The sequence below is a fragment of the Haliaeetus albicilla genome, chromosome 8, assembly GCF_947461875.1.
Source record: "Haliaeetus albicilla chromosome 8, bHalAlb1.1, whole genome shotgun sequence".
Lineage (NCBI taxonomy): Eukaryota > Metazoa > Chordata > Aves > Accipitriformes > Accipitridae > Haliaeetus > Haliaeetus albicilla.
This window is the reverse complement of record NC_091490.1, coordinates 356052-376605: the sequence shown is the minus strand read 5'-3', so window position 1 is coordinate 376605 and position 20554 is coordinate 356052. Positions and strand designations below refer to the sequence as shown.

At 44.4% G+C, this 20554-nt stretch overlaps 1 protein-coding gene across 4 annotated transcripts in view; it reads right to left on the bottom strand.

Moving 5' to 3' along the window:
• The window catches only part of ERICH3 (glutamate rich 3), a 48099-nt gene extending 27623 nt beyond the window's left edge, over positions 1 to 20476 (bottom strand). Inside the window, exons 1-7 of one of the 4 annotated variants that reach the window (XM_069788384.1) lie at positions 19585 to 20476; positions 6208 to 6301; positions 4711 to 4836; positions 4022 to 4093; positions 2076 to 2204; positions 1337 to 1420; positions 734 to 889 (exon numbers count right to left, since the gene is read on the bottom strand). In XM_069788384.1, coding sequence (XP_069644485.1) covers positions 734 to 889; positions 1337 to 1420; positions 2076 to 2204; positions 4022 to 4093; positions 4711 to 4785 — 516 coding nt within the window. In that variant the 5' untranslated portion in view covers positions 4786 to 4836; positions 6208 to 6301; positions 19585 to 20476. Of the gene's footprint in view, positions 1 to 733; positions 890 to 1336; positions 1421 to 2075; positions 2205 to 4021; positions 4094 to 4710; positions 4837 to 6207; positions 6302 to 13993; positions 14134 to 14562; positions 17620 to 19584 lie in introns of those variants that run through there. The other 3 variants (XM_069788383.1, XM_069788382.1, XM_069788381.1) reach the window with 3 other exon arrangements.
• Between the last annotated feature and the right edge of the window lie 78 nt (positions 20477 to 20554).

Genomic DNA, 20554 nt, shown 5'->3' with positions numbered 1-20554 from the left:
CTGGCAAGCAAATTCCAAAGCAGCCAGAATCTTCCAACGGTAACATCATTTGGCATCAGTTATACAAAATGTGGTTCAAAATGCTTTGTTCCCATTTGTAGTGGAGGTTTACTCCTCCTTCAGGATGAAATGCAAACGGAGAACTAGGGCCCTGAAAAGCAAGACATCTCTAGAGAATAAATGCTGCAAAAGTTGCATGCTCTGGATCTGAGCTCTGCATCATGTCTTCATCATCTATGACCGATTTAGCTGTTTTGTCAGTAATGAGCATTAAAGAAACCATTTAAATCACCCGTAATTTGAGCAGACATAGATAGTGCCAGCAAATTCTTGGAGAAAGGATCATGACTTTGCAGCTGTAGATGAAGATGAAAACTTGTAAGACTGCGTGAAAATATTCCTGAGTTATTGGTGTTAACCAGGTGGCTGCCTCCCTTTCTACATAACAGAAAATCTATATAGAGAGAGAAAATTTTGCATGCAGAGAGATTTTATACTATAAAAGATAAGTCACCACATTTTTCCTGGCTGTGATCAAGAACCGGGCATTAGACCAGTAAGACAATGTTTTGAAAATTAAGAAGAGGTTAAAAAGGAGAGTTTAAGTAAAAGCTAATGACAATTTGGAAAGCATGTGGCCTGCAGTATGCAGTTCTGGGAACTACTGCACGAAAGCAGTATTATAAAGCTGTCCCTAAAATTATATTATTTTCAGAATGAACTATGGCCTCACCCCACTGGCAAACTGCTGATCATGTTCAAGTGTGTGGCACTTTTGTTTAGAGCTGGAAGCCTTTGGTACAGACCCCACTGCAGCACAGCTCCGAAGCGGTTGGAGGCGAAGTGGGTGCTGCATATTTCCTGGAGCTGTATTTGGTCGCCAGGAAGTCTAGAAAAGGAAAAAGAAAACAGCTACAAAATCTCAGCGTATAGTTTCCAGTGCAGAGCAGCATCAACAAAAAATAGCACTGATCAAGATATTTGGAATTGATGAGTGATTCTGGTACCTCTGCCTCCCTTTAGGCATCTCTAATTGAGCATCCAAAAACTGGAGCATCCAAAATAACTCTTGGCCATAAATACAGGTTTTGCTACTGCCTCTTCACAGTGCAGCCTTGAAGTAAATATAATGAACTCACAGAACTGTAGCATTGTGTTGTGTTTTGGTGAGTTCAGCACATGGACACTGAGAGGATGCAAGACAAAAGCATGCCTATTTTTGTTCAATACTCAGCATTTTTCTGACATTCTTAGTTCATCTTTCCCTTGTATACCCATCAGAATACCAAGTTAAAATGTTAAAACCTAAAAAACCTGTTTAACTGAGTTAACTCACCATCTTAGAAAAGGCAGTCTCCTTGGATCGGTGTTGATGAGAAGGTTGTCCACCACTATAATCGACTACAGGTCCAGGTGCCCTCTGTACGGGATGGAGAGGAAAAGGTCATTCAGGACTGAAAGTCTCTCTTCAGTCTGCATCAATTATCATTAATGAAATGGAGAACCAGTTAAACCTGAACTATATATTTGACCTTTGACCGTAGACTTCAGTTATCATTCTATTTCAAGAGTGTATTAACATTCCTTCTCTGCCTGTTAACAGAGAGTAAGAAGCTTCTGAGCCAGAGCTCCAAAGCACGGCCTTCTGGAATGAGCTTTAGTCTTACTGCACCCCTTCAACTCTCTTTTCTAAAAGACCTCCATTGCTTTCAGGATTTTACAATGTGTAAACTTGCCTACAGCCACAGTTTTCACTGACAATACTTAATGTACTGATATCAGCCTAACCTTGGGTGACAAGGCAGGTAAAAGGGAAAGACTAAAGCAGATTTATCACAAAGCAAAGCTATTTTTTTCTAGGTTCTGATGTGCCATTCCTGCAACATTGGCTTCTCAAGACTCCTCTTCAATCACACAATCTTGCAAATGGGAAATCAGCTTCAAGTGATGAAGGATGAGGCCCTAATCTGGAACAATCAGGGCAGTCAATACTCTAGACTAAGCACAGATGTCATAGACACATGTGCACGCTTTCAGCTGTATGTGCTCCCATTATAGCATGTGGCGAAACTCACCAGTTGTGAGTGACTAGCTGGTTCCCCAGCCACTAAAGGATGGAGCCCATAACGATTTCTTGGACCAAGTGGTGGATGGGGGGGGCGCATAGGGCTAGCACCTTCCACTGATCTTCTGGATTGTTCCACCTAAAAGAATAGAAATGTACGTCTCTGAGGTACTAAATATGCTAACAGCAATGTCTGAGCTTGCCTTCCGTCTGTCTTTCATTGGACAGCTATGATGACCAGCTTGCCTAGACCCAATGCAACACCTGGTTAAGAAAGGAAAGGAAATGACAGAGAGAACGAGGGATGAGGGAAAAGACTTATTCCCACCTCTGATTCATTTCCCTGCAGCCTTCTCCAGCTGCTGATCCCCCCAAATTCAATTCATCTGCCTGTTCCTGTGCATCTCCCAATTCTTGGTTTGGTTGAAGGTCTCTTCCTTTTTTAAATTTGAGTGCATCTGCCACTTCCTTGCTCTGACTGCTGCCCCTCCCTACCTTTTCTTCTCAAAAGCTCCACTTTGGGCTGACCACCCTTCTGGAAATAGACAGCTCTGTCTTTCACCCTCCCTTGCTCAGTCATCTGTCTTTCTCCTTTCCTTTTACATTAGCTACTCAGCCGAATTCACTGAATGTTTGAGGTGAGAATTAAATTACACTGCTAATTCCAGCCAGGTTCCTGTGTCCCAGTGTGGCATCACAGCAAAGATACAGATCACATATCTGCAGGCGTCTCCCTTACGCTTCTCACTGAAGGAAGCTGTTTTGGCTTATGTTCCAAAATTATCCAAGTCCAGAATCCCTTGACAGGGTGCCTTAATCGCTGCTTCCACTGTGGTGACTTTCTACCAGCAGGAGCTCAGTCAGCAAACAATGCCTTTGCAATTACCATAGTGATCAGTGTTTTTCAGTAAAAGCTCCTCCTTTCTTTACCTGATGAATTGCTCATACATGTGTTATTTAAAATTAAAAATATTTGACATTGTTTTTCAACTGCTTAAAGAAGCAGTTAGCTTCTCAATGCATTCTTCTCAATGTATGCAGGGTCCTAATAAAGAAATAAGAATTTGAGTATATTTCAGCCAAAACGAGAACAACTTTTCCCATATGAGTCCAAGTGACTTCAGGGGGAGAAGAACCACTGACTTCTGTGGGATTTCCATGACCAATAACTACAGAATCAAGCTCTACCTACATGACACCAAAGTGAAGATTTCTGAAACCTCTTTTCATTACTTACATGCTGGTTCTGCTAAATATCATGTGGAGAGGCCAATGACTGAAAATGTGAGCTCAGGGCTCAGCAGCAGTCAAAAGCAGATAGTGTCTAGAATTACTAGGAGCAGAACTGCAACACATATCTTGAATTATTCATCCTGTTCTGGTTCCCCATTTCAAAACAGAAATAGTAGAAGTAGAAAAGGTAACAAAATGGCAACAGTAATGAGAAGCCTGGAATGGCTCATGTATGAAAGATTCAATAGACAGAGGGTCTTCAACTTGGAAAACTGAGAAGGAATATGAAAAAGGTATATAAAATCACAAATTCCTTGGAAAAGGAGAACAATTATTAACTTTTTTCAAAACAAGAACAACAGAGCATCAAACAGAATTATCAGAGAGCAGACACATTAATTATTGTGCAGAAATGCAAGAAGCACCATTTCATACAACTCATAATTAAATTCCACAACCAAGAACACTGCAGAGCCAAAATAGTAAGTAGATTCAAAAGGAATTAGGTGCATGAAAGGAAGTTCCTCAACTGCTGGATAGAGGAAGAAGGAGACGTAACCTGGGGCAGGATCATCCTCTACTTGCCTGTTTCTTGTACTTTTTCCATAAACATCAGAGACAGAACACTTAGCTCAATGAATCTCTGGCCTGACTCACGGCTGCTACTTAACACAGGGCAAAACTGCCACGTCCCATCAGTACTCAGTAGCACTCAAGCCTTACCTTGATTTTCTGCACCCTCTCCTTCCTCACAGAATTTTCAAGTTTCCTTTTTATTTCCAGCTGATGATGACGCTATCAATGTAAGACAAAGAGAAATCTCATTAATGGACATTATGAGATGTCAATGAATGTAAGAACACTTGCTTCTGTTCTGCTTATCACTTGCCTGCTCCTTGGTCATTACTCTCATTGAGCCCTATCATAAAACTACTGTTGATTCAATCCACTTGCATTACACCTGTGTATATTAACATTGGCAAGGGAACAACTGAGCATTTGTAAAGTTGCAGGGACCAACTCCATTCTTGATATGTAACACGAATGTGCCCAAATTTTGTACTCAGATAAGATATATAACCATGTTCAAACTATTTTGTTTTGATTAGATTTTTTTTTTAAGCAAACTGGTCCTATGAATATCATCCCATAATCTGATGACTGCCAAAGATCAGTACGTGAGCCGGGACAGTGTATGTTTTAATGACAGTATGGTTTAACAACCAGAGGCCAATGGAGATTTCATATGGGGGACATCAAGCACAAAGATTGTCCTTTTTCCCAGCTGGAGAGAGCCTTTCAGTGGAGCATGAGGGCACAGCTATGGAAAACAGTCCAGTATGAGTTAACAGCCACTGGCCATCAGTAGGGAAGTATCTGAAAAGGCTTACACATCACTAGTAAACACATACCTCCATGTCAAGGACCTTATGAAATATGGCATGAGCCAGGCACTCCTGGACATATCTCTGGTGATCCCTCCTCATAGCATTTAGCCGGTATTCTTTCTCAGATATTATTCTTCCACTCCTTGAGATCTGCCGTAAACAAATACAATGTAAGTAAAAAGGAGATGACAGAATAAAGTATGTTTTTAAAGAGAGTGCAATTTCCCAGAAAGACTTCTTTCTCTTCCCAGTTAGGTACCACCTCTGCTTCTGCCATTGTGCTGGAACTCACCATCCCAGCAGAGAATTGTAGTTTCTTTGACCCCATGGACTCCATCAGCCAAATGAAAAGAGCAGCAGAGCAGCAATCACATTTCCTAACAGCTGAGGGATCAGCCTTACTCTTCATGGGCCACTGCCCAAGTCAGTGGAGAGAAATTAAATACTTGCCTTCCTGTGCTAAACAGAGTCACATCTAGGAGTGCATAAGTAGTTTTAAAAATGTTCACCACATTCACCTTTACCAATCCTTCAGTTTTCCTTTAGAGCCAAAGATGCTTAGATTTCACGGTTTTACAAACCTAGGAGAATCAATACGATTCTGTATGTTTCCAAACTGAAAGATTTTGCAGAGGCAAACTCCAATGAGCAAAAAGAAATATGGAGCAAAAACATAAAAACATTCCAAATTTATCAAAACCTCTCCATGAAATATCTTCTTCTGCCTGGATGTGAAATACAAACAGATTGACAAATGTTCTCACATCACCGTAATTGTGCAGTAATACAGTGCCATGTGTAATAACTTACTGAAACTGCATTACTGAGCAGAAGTTCAGGACTAAGCTGAGGCTCTCCAGTATTTACATACACCATGAATCCATGTCAGCCACTGTTCCCAGTTTCACGCAGATAAGCATTATGACTGCTGCAGTACAGAAGGTGCAGTGGAAGCATAAGCGTGATATTCTATGGAGTATGGCCTCCAAATTGACTGTTAGCACATCACTTCTAGTGTGCAATCATCACCCACCAGCAGCCCACATGCCAGCATCTTCATAGCCCCAGGTGGCCCTTGGACCCTGCTGTCCTGAAACGTGCTCAGTGCCAGCTACAGTATGTCCTCAGCTGTCGCTAGTGTCATCCAAAACCACTCAGCACACGGAGCTAAGCTCCAAACTTAGTTTAACCTGTCTTTTTGTCATTCTGACTCCAGTAGCACAGCCTTAAGCACCACAGCTCTGCATCCCTGCAATATCTAGCTGACCAACGGTAGATAATAATGCAGTGGGAGATGCTTTGATTAAACAAACCCACCCTCGGTCACAGTGTGATCATGTGGCTTTGATCTGGCACAATAAAATTTCACATGTTTGGCTAGCCAGTCAAATTCTTACCAATGACAACACATACTTCTAACAAATAAACAACAGAACCATTAGTGTTTAGACTTGTGCAGTATTAAAAAAACCAAAGAATTCTTTTATTTTTTTCTCAGAAAAGGAAACTTTTCAATCTCACCAGTCCTGATCTCTGAAGATGTCGTCTTATCCTGGTATTGCTGAAATATCCAACCAGGTGTTTGTCTGTAAGGCTATTGTAGGTTGCAAGAAATCTGAAATAAAAATCAGTACAGATGCATATAATCCCCTTGACAGGCAAATTATTACAGCTTCATTTACAAAGACCTACCCAATAGCTTGCTGCACAAAATGCTGTCTTGATGAATCATGTCCAGTGTTTTGTCAGATAAATGCCCATTAGATTATGTAAAAGCAACATCTTACTGCCTCCAGAAGATTCATATCAGAAACAAGTGACTTCTATGTAAGATACAGCAGCTCAGTATTGAACGGCGTACCACCACCGAGGCACGGGGTCCAACAGAGCCCAGCCCTGAAGGTCTCCTCCAAGACCAGCTCCCGCAACAGCCTCCTCAGACAATAAACTTTGACCTTCGGCAGGTCAGTTCCTTCTGCCACCTCCTAACTCATGATAGACAGGGCAGCAATGGAGTTTCTGGCAGCTTTTGCAAAGACCTGTAAGAATAACTTGGGTTGGGAGGCACCTCCAGAGGCCATCTAGTCCAACCTCCAGCTCCAGGCACATCACTGACCAGACTTCACCTACAAGAAGGAATTTTCCTGTGGTCTTCATTGCCAGCTCTCGGCCATTATTGTCTGATATCTAACATTAAAAAAATTGCCTTCTTCAGTCTACTTATGTTAGCAGAAACTGCTAGCACCAAAACATATTTTTAAGACAGGACACTTTCCACAGTATTTTCACTGGCTTGAGAGTTATCATACACATTATTAACTTGGGTGCAAATCTTTGTCCTGATGAAGACTACTGATTTGTGTTTTCAGCCAAAGCCTCCTTCAATATCCACATTTCCATCCATTTCTTTATGGGACTTCCCTCTTCTTTAATGATCCCACCATCAGAGGGACTGCCTATCAAATTCATCACTTGGAAGACCTACACAGAAAACTAAGTGGCTTCCATTTCAGGTGTCAAAAAAGACACTTAAGACTTCCTTCCTATTTTGAACCATTTTCTCAATTGGGATTCAGCTACGTGTCTGTTAAAATGTTGTCTGGCCAACCACTAATTTGTTCATGAACAAAAAAGCCTGTTTCAAAAAACAGTTCTCAATTTGGCCTTTACACCAACAGAACTCACAAACCACTCGGGAAAACTAATCCATGACAGCAAGATTAGGAACTGTGCTGTCTGTTTCAGGGACCATTTATTTGAACGCGGCAGTGACTCTACACTATTTATTTAAATAAACAGTCAAGAATGCTTGTCCCACAAACATATTTGTAAATTCAACTGCACAAAACTTGTACAGGACAAGATCTATTACTTTTGTGGTATTTACAGGCTAGAAAGCATATGTTACTGCAGTATGTTTTTGCTGGCTGTCACCATATGGCAGCAGTTTGTCTGAAGTGCAGCTTACATTGATGAGAATATTTCTTTTTTTCCCCCTCTAAATACAGCTATGACATTTTACCAAAAATCATCAGATCTACTGTATGTGACCGATTTACTCAAGCTAAACAAAAACCAAACGTACTCCACAGGAAACCAAAGAGTTTGCATGACAGGCCAGCAAGCACACTCGTCTGTCTGCGTGGATCCCGATACGCTATTCCTCTGGCACTTGGCAAGCTGCCACCTCTTCACCACCTCGGTCTTTCTGTGCAGAGTATGCTTTGTGCTGGAGGCACAGGAACAAGTCCTCACCCAAAGCAGGGTATCAGAAGACAGCTGAGTGGTGAGAGACAGTGCCTCTCTCTCGAGATCCCAGCCCCTCCTGGGCTGGAAAGCACAGACCCTGGACAACTCATCACTCGGTTCACTATTGACCTGCGCAGGTCAAAGCTAAAGACCCGGATCTCTTCTGCCACACTGTGAGAGACCAACCAGCCGGTACTACGACAGCTCTACAGCACTACGAAGTGTCATTCAGTCTAAAAGACTCATGGGACTACACTGCCTCAGCGGCAGAACGGTTGGGCTAGACTACTTTCTGCTAATCTTCTTTAAAGACCCCTGATGTAGGGGTGCACAAGTCCTCTTCTGTATCCAGAGCAATAAAAACGAAATGCAAGAACCTCTCAAGTCTTTTCCAGTTCCCAAGTCAATATACTAAAGATTCTCTTTAATGCATACACTGAACAACCCAAAGTGAACAAATTGCATCTCTCTTCTACTTACTGGTGAGAAACTGTATAGACCAGCAAACATGGAGAACCAGACCATGCAGACCACCCAAGCAGGGCCCTCCCCTGCTCTACCCAAGGAATGCCACCCATCTCTGGAAAGCCAACAGAGCTAAATCATCACAGCTACCAAAGATCAGAGTTTCCAAAAACTGAACCTAAGATATGAAAGTTGAACACAAAAACTGAAGCATCCGTAATTAGCAGATATATTTTTAAATAGTTCTTAGCACAACCTTATCTCACTTCACTCTCTGGAAAACAGGACAAATAACTAAGTAAGTGACAGTAGGCTTAAGTTTTTAATACTCTAAATCCATTCACATTTGTAAAATTTATACACTCCAGATACATGTTGCATAATATGTTCAGCCCGACCTTCGGGCTCTCTAGGCAGGATATGTTTTAATTACACAACAAGAGATTGATCTCTTTTGTTTCCTTTGGCTTTAAATGCCACTGTACCTCTACTACAAGTCTTTCAATGGGATAATTTAAGATAAATGTCCATTGCTGAGGTAACTAGCAATACACACAAAAGTATACTCAAGGAAATAAAGAACAATTAAAAAAAAAAAAGAAATCCAAAAAAACAGAGAGATATGGATTTACAGCAATTTTATCTGGGGTTTCACAATAATCTCACAGGTAGCCTACCAACAATAAATTAAACTTTAACAAACAATTTAGCTTACCCTGTTATGCATGTTGATTAAACACTGGTACTATAGCAACTGTTCTACATTACTTTTTTAATCCACTGTTTGCATTCACATTTGAAACCACCAGATTACATCAATTGTGCTAAGTATTGACTTATGGTATCACCTAGCAATTGCATACGGAGACAGAGGAGAAACTCAGTCCAATTCCTTTTCATTTACTTCCTTCCATCTAATATTTCATGGACCATATAACTAGTTAAAATGCAACTCCCACCTGAGCACAGTGATGCAACAACTTCAGTTTCAAAGAAGTCTCCGTACACGTATTTTCTTACTTAAATTATGAAAAGGCTTGTCCTACAAAAACACGGAACTAAATTCAAAGTTAAAAAGGGTATTGGAAGAAATAAGGAAATGTTTTGGGCCTGAACTAAAACCCATTAAACCATTGGAAAGACTGCAGCTGGATCCACTGGGCTTTGGCAGAGCCACACTGCCAAGGGAAGCCTGAGCTCTCTGCCCAGGTGAATGCCTCTGTTGTCAAGAAAACCAGCACAGACAGCCGCACAGAATACCCTGGGCATGGACTCAAACTCCGATTTAAGTTACGTGCAGTAAGCGGGGGCTGGCCCTGCAAGCCTACGCTCACCTGGAGCTTCTGCCAGTTTTCCTGCTTATTTCAGCTGACCCGTTCACCCTCCACCAGCAGATTTTAGGCCAGTTTAGTTGGGAGTGGGCCATATTGGTACCATGCTTGGGCTTGGCCCAAATCCCTCTGGAGTATCCCACTGACACTAAAGGATCAGACTCATTCAGTGCGCCAGCAGATGGGGTGCAGGCGTACTTTCCAGTCTGAGGGCAGCCAGGGTGAGACCTTATCCTCGGAACGGAATCTGCGCCCTTCCCTCAAAAGCATGCAACTTATTGTCAAGCCTAACCTTCAGATGAGACCTGTGCTCCCTTGCGCCAACCGATGACTACGGCACAGACGCGTGCAGCGTTGGGAAAAGGGCACCAGCAGCATCTTCACATGATCCCCCCCATTCGGCAGCTCAAGTGCTCTTTCCTTTCAGTCTTTGCTGACTCACAAAATCATGTCTGGAGATAAAATTCAGACTGCTGCTTAGAAATGACAAGGGTGAAACAGACAAGAGGATGATTCAGAGAGATGCAGTAACAGAACTGCTGCAACACAGATTTGGGTTCATTGTTTGCTTCACAGAATAAAGCAGCCTCTAACAATGCGCTATATTCAGAGCCAGTGCTGTGTATCACAATGATTTTTAAGACCACCCTTACTCATTTGAAAGGATATCAAGACAAAGTCGCAGTGGGCATCCTACATTAGTTTTGCAAAGCAAATCTTCAGTTAATAATTTACAGTGCAATTAAATCAGTGACTGCTCACCAAAGAAATAATCTAAGAGAGCATCAAAGCTTTAGTTATTGATTGGTAGAGTGACAGGGAATTACAGCCCCAGTGTTGTATGTTACAGCTCAAGTTTATTGCTCCTCCAGTCAAACAAACAGTCCTGCCCGTGATGGAGACCATTCCTCACTCTAACAAGCTACTGGATCTTGCACTGTTTCTGCTGGGGACATAAACAAGAAAGGCTTGTCTAGCTTTCAGACAGAACAAATCTAACCGCAGGCTGTCAACCACAAACAGCGAGTTCAACATCCCACAAGGCAGGGGGACCTGCCCAGCACATTCCATCTGGGAGCAAAGACTACTCTCGGGAGATTTCCCAGGTATCTGGCACCCGTCTGCCACTCCCTCCCTAAGGAAACTCTTCAGCCACCATGAAGTACACCCCACTTCCAAATAAAACCGCTGTCAGGGTCTCCAGAGAGGTAAGCAGATGGTGGCAAAGTGGTTTTCTGCAGAACTGGAATTTGGCGTTAAACCCTGAAGGTAAGGACTTTGTGAATCCTAGCTGGGAATGGCCTAACAGGCACATGTGGGCTTAGGAATCAAAAGACGGTACAATTCCATCACAGAGAATGGACTTTTGCCATCTACTCGCCAGTACAGGCATTCAGAAGATAACTGCTGCCTTTATTACACTCTTCAGCATAAACGCTTATTTTGTTTGGTGCCTCCAAGCTTAAGCCAAGCGAGTACAGCCAGTGACTATGCTGCGCTTGGGTTCCTCTCCCTCTGAGAAAGAGGGCCATCTATTCAGAAGATGAAAAGCCAGGAAAACAATCCCCAGTCTCCACAAAAGAAGGCTCTTGCTTTGTCAGGAGACAGGGCTGTTACCCGTGTAAATTGACCCTTCCGACTGCGGGCCTTAGACCACGTTCCTCCTCCTCCCACGGGAAGTTGCTGCCATCCAGCTGGGTCACTGACCGACCCTTGGCTGCACCACCTCTGGACTTCACCTCGAGGAACAGCTCCGGCTTCTACACTTACTAATTTCAACTACCACTGCTGTACTTGTGAGAAACCATGCTGGAATGCAACTACGAACCAAAGCTCACTGAAGTCAGCAGATGACTTGAAATTTTGATGAGGTTTTGCAGTCTTAACAGTAATTAATCGGTTTATTCCAAGCCCACAAAAACCTTAAGCACATGTACACTTTTACTCAGGTGATAACCAAGGAAGGGAGAAGCCACGGTCTCTCCAAATCACGTTGTATCTCTGCTTAAATATCTGCAGGACCCCTTCAGTCCTGGTTGTCTTGCCCCACAGACACACAGGTCACGTTCACCTGGGTTTTTGTTTCAAAAGCTTCATACTACTTTCTTTACTCTCTGTCTAACCACTGAGGATTCTTTGCCCAGATACTCAGTGAGAATTACTTTATTTTATGAATACTTTGCCCCAGGGGATGGTCACCACACTCAAAGGCATCCGTAGATCTAATAAGGAGACAGAAATGAGCTTGGTCTGCCCATACCCAAAGGTAGCCATGATGCTCTGGAAGGCAGACAGTGGCTCGCCCAACACTGCACCTGAACACGGTACAGCACCCTTACGAAGTTCAACAAGGACGGACGAAAAGTCCTGCACCTGGGAAGGAATAACCCCATGCGACAGCACAGGCTGGAGACAGCCAGGCTGGGGAGCAGCTCTGCTGGGAAGGACTGGCTGCTCCTGGGAGGCACAAGCTGAACGTGAGCCGGGCAGGCAGTGAGGACGGCCAGCAGCATCCCGGGGGGAATTAAGAGGGGCGCAGGCAGGCGAGTGAGGGCAGGAATTGTCCCCGTTCCTCGGCACCCGTTAGACGCCATGTGCACTGCTGTGTCCGGTTTTGGGCCCCAGAGCAAAGAAGCCATGGAGGCACTGGAGCAAGTTCAGGAGAGGCCGCCAGGATGGTGGAGCCGGAGCACGCGCCCTGCGAGGTGAGGCTGAAGGAGCCGGCACGGCCTCAGGAGGGGCATCTCCGAGGTCCCACAGCAGCCTGCCAGGGCCTGGGGGTTGTGGAGAAGACGGAGCCAGAGAAGGGACAATGGGTACAAGCTGAAAGAAGTGGGGTGGAGGCAGGTCTAATGAAAACGGTTTTCCTCATGAGGAGGGCCAGGAAGTGGAGGGGTGTGCTGTTGCCACCCTTGGAGGTTTTCGGGATCTGTCTGGATGATGTAACCTGGTCTGACCCCATGGCTGACCCTATGAGCAGAAGATTGGACTAGAGACCTCCCGCAGTCTCTTGCAGAGTGAATTGTGATCCCACATCTCATTTGGCTGCTGTACTAGGCTACCTCTGTTTGAGAGTTTCCAGAAGGGAAACGGGCGAGGAGCAGAGGCAAACCCCACATGTGTTAGCCTCTCCCCATCCACTTCAGCAAGCTCTTTGTAAGTCACAGCTCTGCAATTTTCACAGTTTTCTGTGTCAGATGCAGACTGGAGGTATTCCTTGAAATATCTGTGACGTGAATGCAATCAGCCACAGCATAATCATTTCCCAAAAACTGAATTAACAAATGCCACCCAGAGTCCAAAAGTGCCTTATGTGGTAACTAGAGGGAAACAATCTTCCAAGAATAAGGTTTTAAGTATTTTGTTTGGAGTTCTATATATTTCTTCATAAAAGAGATTTTCATGCAGAACACTTTTTCAAAGGTTTTAAAATAATCAAATCATGCTACAGGTTCCAATTCTGAACACAACTAGACATGGAAATGAGAGCCAAAATACTCCTGTTCCGCTACTGGTTTGTTGTATGGCCATGAGCAAGTTATATCATTATTTCTTTACTCAGAGCATCGCCCACTAAAACAGGGTGTCTTCAATTCTGTCATGGAGATGGAGGTCTACAGAGATACTCAGTCTCTCAGTATCTGTAACTCACGTCAGCCTGGGGAAGTCTGGATGGTCTGAAACTCGCGACCGGCAGATGTGGAGCCGGACAACGACAAAGGGAAATGCCCGAAGTCAGTGGCCCCGTCCCCTGTGACTCCATTGCCCCGTTCCCAGAACCAAGCAACCACCTCGGCAGAGGGCTGCGAGAGCCGGAGCGGACCTGGGTTACAAACCGCTCACCTCCGCCCGGGCCACCGGTTCCTCCCAGCCCGCTGCCGCACGCACCTGACGCCCAAAGCCAACGTTTTGCCCGCGCTGGAGTGCAAGGAAGCACCTTTAGGTCTTTCAGGTTGTCTGCTCCATTCTAGGCCATTCTTCTCACAGAATTAAAAAGGCAAACCCGACCGTTAAGCAAGGAGCGGCCACCCAGCTCTCGTTATTCCAGGCAGGCGGGCTGCGGGGCCGCGGGCGGCTGCGGGACCCCGGGAGCACCCGAGGGCTCAGCCCGTTGGCGCGGCGGCCCAGGGCCCCCTGCCGCCCCCCCCCCCCCCCCGACCTCAGCAGCCGGCGGGGCAGCGAGGGACGGCGGGGCAACGCCGCGGGGAAGGGACCGGCCCGCCCCCGGCCCCGGCCGCCCCCCCGCCCGCCGCCCCACTCACCCCGGCTGCGGGCCGCTCATGGCGGCGGCGGGGGGCCTGGCGCTGCCCGCGGCCCCGGCGCTGCCGGCCGCGTCCCCGGGCGTCGCTAGGACACGGCGGGCCGGCCGCGGGGGGCGGGCGGGGCTCCCGCCGCCGGTGACGGCGGGGCGGGGGGGAGGCGGGCCGGGCCGCGCCCGGGGACGGGGTCCGGCCCCGCGCCGCCGGCGGCTCCCTGAGCCCCGGCCGGGCCTGCCCGCGCACCGGCCGGGCTGCCGCCTGCCCCGGCGGCCCCGCAGCGCTCCTGCGGCGGCCCCGCGCACCTGCCGCCGGAGCCGAGGCGCGCAGCCCGCGGGGAAGCGGCCCGGGCCCCGCCGTCACGCAGCCGCAGCAGCCCGCGGGGTGACAGGGCCCGAGCTCCGAACGGGCAGGGGAGGCCGCAGGGCACGTTTTGCCCGGCGGGAACTCTAGGCTTTCAGGGGAAGAGAAGGAAAAGGAGGGGACGGAGGAGGCGGTTTGATGCGACACGGAGCCGTCAGCTTAGCGGTACGGCACAAGAGGTGAGAGGATGCAGGATCGTTTCAAATACCCACCCTGATTTCCGTTCTTTCAGTACAAATGACAGGCGAGCTCCGAAGTATGCATTTCAACGATCTCTAGATGTACTCAAGCAAAGGAGGGGGAATCACCCTTCCGTGCTCCTCTTTTTCCCTTCTTCCTCCACTTCTCGTGGGTTCAAGTTGAAGCACCAATACACAGGTAATGCGTTCAGGGGCCACGGTACAACTGAACCGGCTGTAGGTCCTCAAGGTGTAGGGCCAGCCTTCCCCACTGGTGGGCCTGCTCCAAAACATGAAGGGACTGCCGCTGTCCTCAGGTCGTCTCCGGCACCATCTACCCGCACTTCATATTGAATTGTCTTTTGTAAAGGAAGCAACTACCAAGAACATCACTATCCTCTTGGTTTTTTATCTTCCCAACCCCATAATTAAAGTCTCATTAATTTATTGTATCATGCTGTAGCACACGAAGTCAGGAATACACACAGGGACCACATGATGACAATGAAAAGGGGATACTTTTAATGACTAGAAAGCATAGGCAGCATTTGTTTGGGGCACAACAAGATTAACAAACAGCAGCTGCTTTTCAGAACTATTCCACTCTTCTGTTTCAGAAACATGTAGGAGCAGTTTCCAGACCGTGGCATGCGTAAAGAACTGCACACTTTGAACCCCAAACCTTATCTGCACAGAAGTGAGAGAGAGCCCATGCAACCCTTCCCACCACCCACGGCAGCACCCAAGCAGACTACCACTGGGAACCACTGCTTCAGAAAGCCCATCTGATTAAATCAGGACAAGTTACTCAAAAATAAACAACCTGACAGAATTATTCTGCCCCTAAGTCAATTGTCTATGATCCTCATCCTCTTCCTCCACCCTTCTCCACCCTGCCAAGGGGACGGCATGTCCTAAAAGGAGGGCTGAACCAAGGACTCTAGGACTGAAATTCTCTGGATGGGTGGCTTGAACAGACCAGATACACCTGAGAGATTAGCCAGAAATGTGACAAATAACAGCTCTAAGAAATTCAGCTGCAGCAGCTGAAGAAGTTACCTAGCCAAGATGATTTTCCCTCCACTGGACTTTAGTGTCTCTCTAACAGAGAGCGCAGCCTGAACATCCATGAACATCTCAGCCATTCCCCCTTGCAGATCACAGCCAAGGTGAGTTTGCACTAATATGCAAGGCTTGGACTACTGTAACTGAGTCACAGGCAAACCGATGCCCCCCCCCCACCTTCAGCATGACAGCGCTGACAAGGTCTTACACTGCCACAGCTACACCCACCAACTGGAGCCCAGCCTCGTACCAGCAATACAACCCGGGTCTCACATACCCATCTCCTGCCCGCAGCCTGAAAGCACCCACTACAGCTTCCTCACTCCTTCCCACACTGTGTGTTCAGTGCTACCTCATCATTTTTAGTCACACTACTTTTTCCAAAATCAAAACAACCTCTTCCATTTGTATGATACATCAAAAATGGACAGAAGCATTAAATGTTATATTACATTTCTTCCAAAGCAATCTAAGTTATGCTGTTTTATTCTGCTAGGTTACCGTTGCAGAGAGAAGCCAGCAACATAATAAAAATAGAACTACTCTGACACCTTCTGGTGAGAAACCCCATAACAAACACTACCCTTGTTAACAGCAGCAATGCGCAAGAGTGTATGCTCTGAATTTCATCTCCAAGCATTAGCATTAGGCAGCACTAATCAAGAAAGGAGTCACTGTAAATCATAAGCCTCTCATTAATATAATACCCTCTGACCAAAGCCAAATTAAAAAGAATTAAATATTTTAAAACATGCACTGTATAAAGAAAGAATATATTTTTTGTATGCACATCATCTCCATAACGACATCCGTCATAAACTGTTACTCTTAACCTGCTATTTAGTACCTTAAGAGATGTTTTACTTCTTCTAAACAGTGTTGTCAAGTGGAATCACAGATTCCCTACATGCCATCACTGCCCCAGACTGCATTCTGCCAGAATGAATAGGAATAATCAGCATCTTTTACCTGAATAATCAGCTAAAGAACTACCTACCCACATCACTTACACTAGGTTAATCATTCTTAAACCTTCAAATTCTGACTAAGTAGACATGCAGCTCCCTGCTCCTATGGAAAGTGCAACATAGAAAGAAACCAGCTTCTACCCATCCAGGCATCTGCACAGCTTCGAGGTATGAAGTATCCTACTACACCTGGCGGGGACTAGGAGGCAGGGTACCAAGTTAATGCATTACTACAGCTGAGTCTGCCTCATCCTTCTCTTCCCTAGCAACTATTTTCAAAAGCACTTATTGAAATATTAGTTTGAAATCATTAACTCCAGAAACACTGAATCTTCTTCGCTGGCAAAACAATCCACTTGATGCAATGGTTTTAAGGTTTATAAGAACAAGAAACCATTAAATGACTCAGTATAATAGCAAAACAACCTCACACTTATATTTGCACAGAAGAAACAGTACTGTGGTCTACCCACTTTAGAAGATGGAGCTCAAGAAGTTCACAAAACCAATTATATGACAACCTGCTTGAAAGAAATGAGGGCTTAAGTCAGTGATCCAGCATATTCCTTTAGTCCTGCGTTTAATAACGAGGCTTACAGCTATAATATCTTAACATCATCCACCCCCACCAGAAATACAAATACTTACTTAAATCCTACTGAATTAATATTTGTTGGAAAAAGTATGTATATCTTTGTAGAGACGTGTATCTGTTTATGGTATGTTAAAAAAATTATTCACTTGTAAGTTTAAATTATCACTTGAGTAGCAGTCCCAAATAAAATTAACATGGCATTAAAAGAGACCTTTCCATACCTGAAAAAACCTGACATTGCAAACCTGAATCTTGAACTTCGAGGGGTCTTCTATCTACCAAAGAGTTAATTTAAAACACAGGAGATGCACTTCCACAGGGACCAACTTGGTGCTGGACAAAGTCTTCCTTACATTACTTAACCTTGTCTTAGAAAAACACTCCTTCCCTATTTGACACTAAGACCTTGCTGTTTTATCATCAGTATTCATTGAATTGGTTTCATAAGCTTCACTGTAAAGATCGTCTAATTTCCTCCCCCAACCCACTACAATTTGCACATTTGTCTCCAGGATGTTACCTGTCTTGGACCTGAGCTTCTGTTCCCAGCCTACAGAAATGGTGAAACTACTACCCAATGAGACCTTACCAGTGCCTTTAATAAAAAGAAAACATTAATCTAGGTGTAACTGAAGGACAGATGCCACAAACAGATCTGACACCAGTCTTCCCTATCATTGATTGCTAACCCAAAAGTGAGTGTGAGCATTAGAATTAAATTGTAGAATATGAAAAAGATTAGTATCTATACTCAATTATTTAGAAAAATATTGATGTTCATTATTTATCTCACATTCTCTCAAATTAGAAAATAACAACATGCAACTGAGCAAAGAACAGTTCCCAACAGTCTCAATAACTCTGCTAGCTAGATTTGAAGTAGCATGAGTACACATACTTCCATGGGCATCCTGGGAAGAATACAAGGACGCTGCCCAGATGTGTAGGGATGGGATTAGGAAAGCTAAAGCACAGCTGGAGCTGAATTTGGCGAGGCATGCAAAGAATAATAAGCCTCTTGGCCAGAAAAGGAAGATTAAAGAAAATGCACCACCTCCAGTAAGTAAGACAGGAGAGCTAGTGACAACCAACATGGAGAAGGCTGATGTACTCAACAATCACCTCTCCCATGAGAGTTGGGGTTGTTCAGCCTGGAGAAGAACAGGCTCCAGGGAGACCTTTCAGTACTTAAATGGGGCTTATAAGAAAGGTGGAGAAAGACTTTTTACCAAGGTCTGTATTGACAGGACAAGGGGCAATGGTTTTAAACTGAAAGAGAGTAGATTTAGGTTCGACTTAAGGAAGAAATTTTTTATGATGAGGGTGCTGAGACACTGGAACAGGTTGCCCAGAGAAGTTGTGGATGCCCCATTCCTGGAAGTGTTCAAGGTCAGGCTGGACGTGGCTTAGAGCAACCAGCTCTGGTGAAAAACGTCCCTGCCTGTGAAAGGGGAGTTGGACTAAATGATCTTCAAAGATCCCTTCCAACCCAAACCATTCTACAATTCCATGATACTTCAACTATTGTTATCCATATCAACTACAATGACACAAAAATAAGTCTTTTTGCTAGAGCTCTAAAGAAAATTCTCTCTTGATTTCCATGCACTTAGCATGAATCATCCACTTTCCATTAACAAAGGGCCAAAATATTTTCACCCATTTAGGGGTGATAGCACAAGAAACGTGGCTGTTGGAGAAGACCACATGAAGCCCAGGACCCGCCTCCAGGTCTATCGAGACTGCACTTGGGAGAGCAGGAGGAAGTAAAGCTATATTATCTTATTTCCAAGCAAGTATTTTGCATCTCTTTACATAACTATGCACAAGAGAAAAATCAAGCAGAAAGACTGGATATTTTCTGAGACAGATTTTAAACAAGCTGGCACTGCATCAGTTGTAATTATCCAACTATTCCTGGTCTCCTCCAAGGGTAAGTCACTTGGCAAGAAGGGGGATCTTACAGTTGACAGAGGCTATCACCTGCAACATCTTCTGTGTAAATAAGTCAGCAATTTTCTACCACTTTTTTTAGTACACCTAGTATTTATATGCTAACATGTCTGCAGGCTTGGAAAATATTTCCATTCCAACTACTCTAATTTAAAAAAAAAAAAGTGCAAAACCAGAGATCAGGCATAAGTTTTTGTTTTGTTTTAAACATGTCTGCCAAGCACAATGAAGACACTAGAATGTCAGCAAGAGTTCAAAACAAACAGTGTCCAATTTTCTGAAAGGAGCCAGTTGTTCCTAGAGGACACACAGGTAAAATGAGTAACCAGTTTCAGGCTCTAGAGACAAGTAGTGTGTCAAGATTTGGTTTCTCCCAACCACACAGAGAACAGTCGTGGTCGATTAAGCACTAAAACAAAATGTTAAGATCTGATCAAGAGGCTTATAAAGAGACATATTGTGGGGCCCTCTTACCTTAGTATTTTAAGAAGGGATCACAATCATAGAGGAGAAATACAGACATTTCAAAAGATTTTGCCAATTATTTTCTTAGTTTAGATTAAGCAAAACATCAGTAGAAATTAATGCCTGTTCAGAAAAAAAAAATCACAATTTAGAAAATGCTAGTGTGATGAAGCTACCACCCTGAGGAAACTATACATGGATTCAGAGACTGTGTGCTGATTTATGACAGCATGACACCAAATGAATCCAGACCAAATGTTAAAAAGCAAGTAACCTTCACAGACAAAAATACTTCTAAAAAGTTTCTGTTTAGTAAGGACTCACTTTTCCTCAAAGGAAAAGAAAAGCTCATCTTCAAAGTTGAGAAAACTCTTCTGCAAGTGATGACTTCACTGCTCATTAGAGAATTATATCATTAAAAGGAAGTGCCTGTAATACCAAACAGTATTTTGAGTGTAAAAACTGTCAACGTATCAAAGAAATTGTCCTTCCTTAATTGGATTGTATGTGGAACAAGTCAACAATGTATACACATTCATTTATGAAATAACATGAATTCTCAGTACCCATGAAAGCAGTGCAGCCTCTCTTTTCTCCTCATTGTAGCCAGGGATTCAGGTGACTTTAAATTTAATAAAGATCACAGGAAGAATTTAATTCCTCACTACCCAGCCATTTACCATCAAGGAATCAGCTGCTTCTGCCAACATGATCAGTTGCCAAGTAGCACGTATTAGCATGCAGCTTCAGAGTTATGGTCCCATTGGATTAACAGAGACACTTTCACCTCACATACTAAGTCAGGCGTAGAAAAATGAAACTGCCTCTGCTTCCTAACAGTTCACATTTTAGAGATTCTTTGGCCAACTTTCGATCTGGAAAGTGAACTATTTTGGCAGTAAAAGCTTTTATTCCAAGTAAATTACCTGACAAAAGATGAATAAGACAAATTTTGTGGCTAAAGAATTTAGAGTCCTAG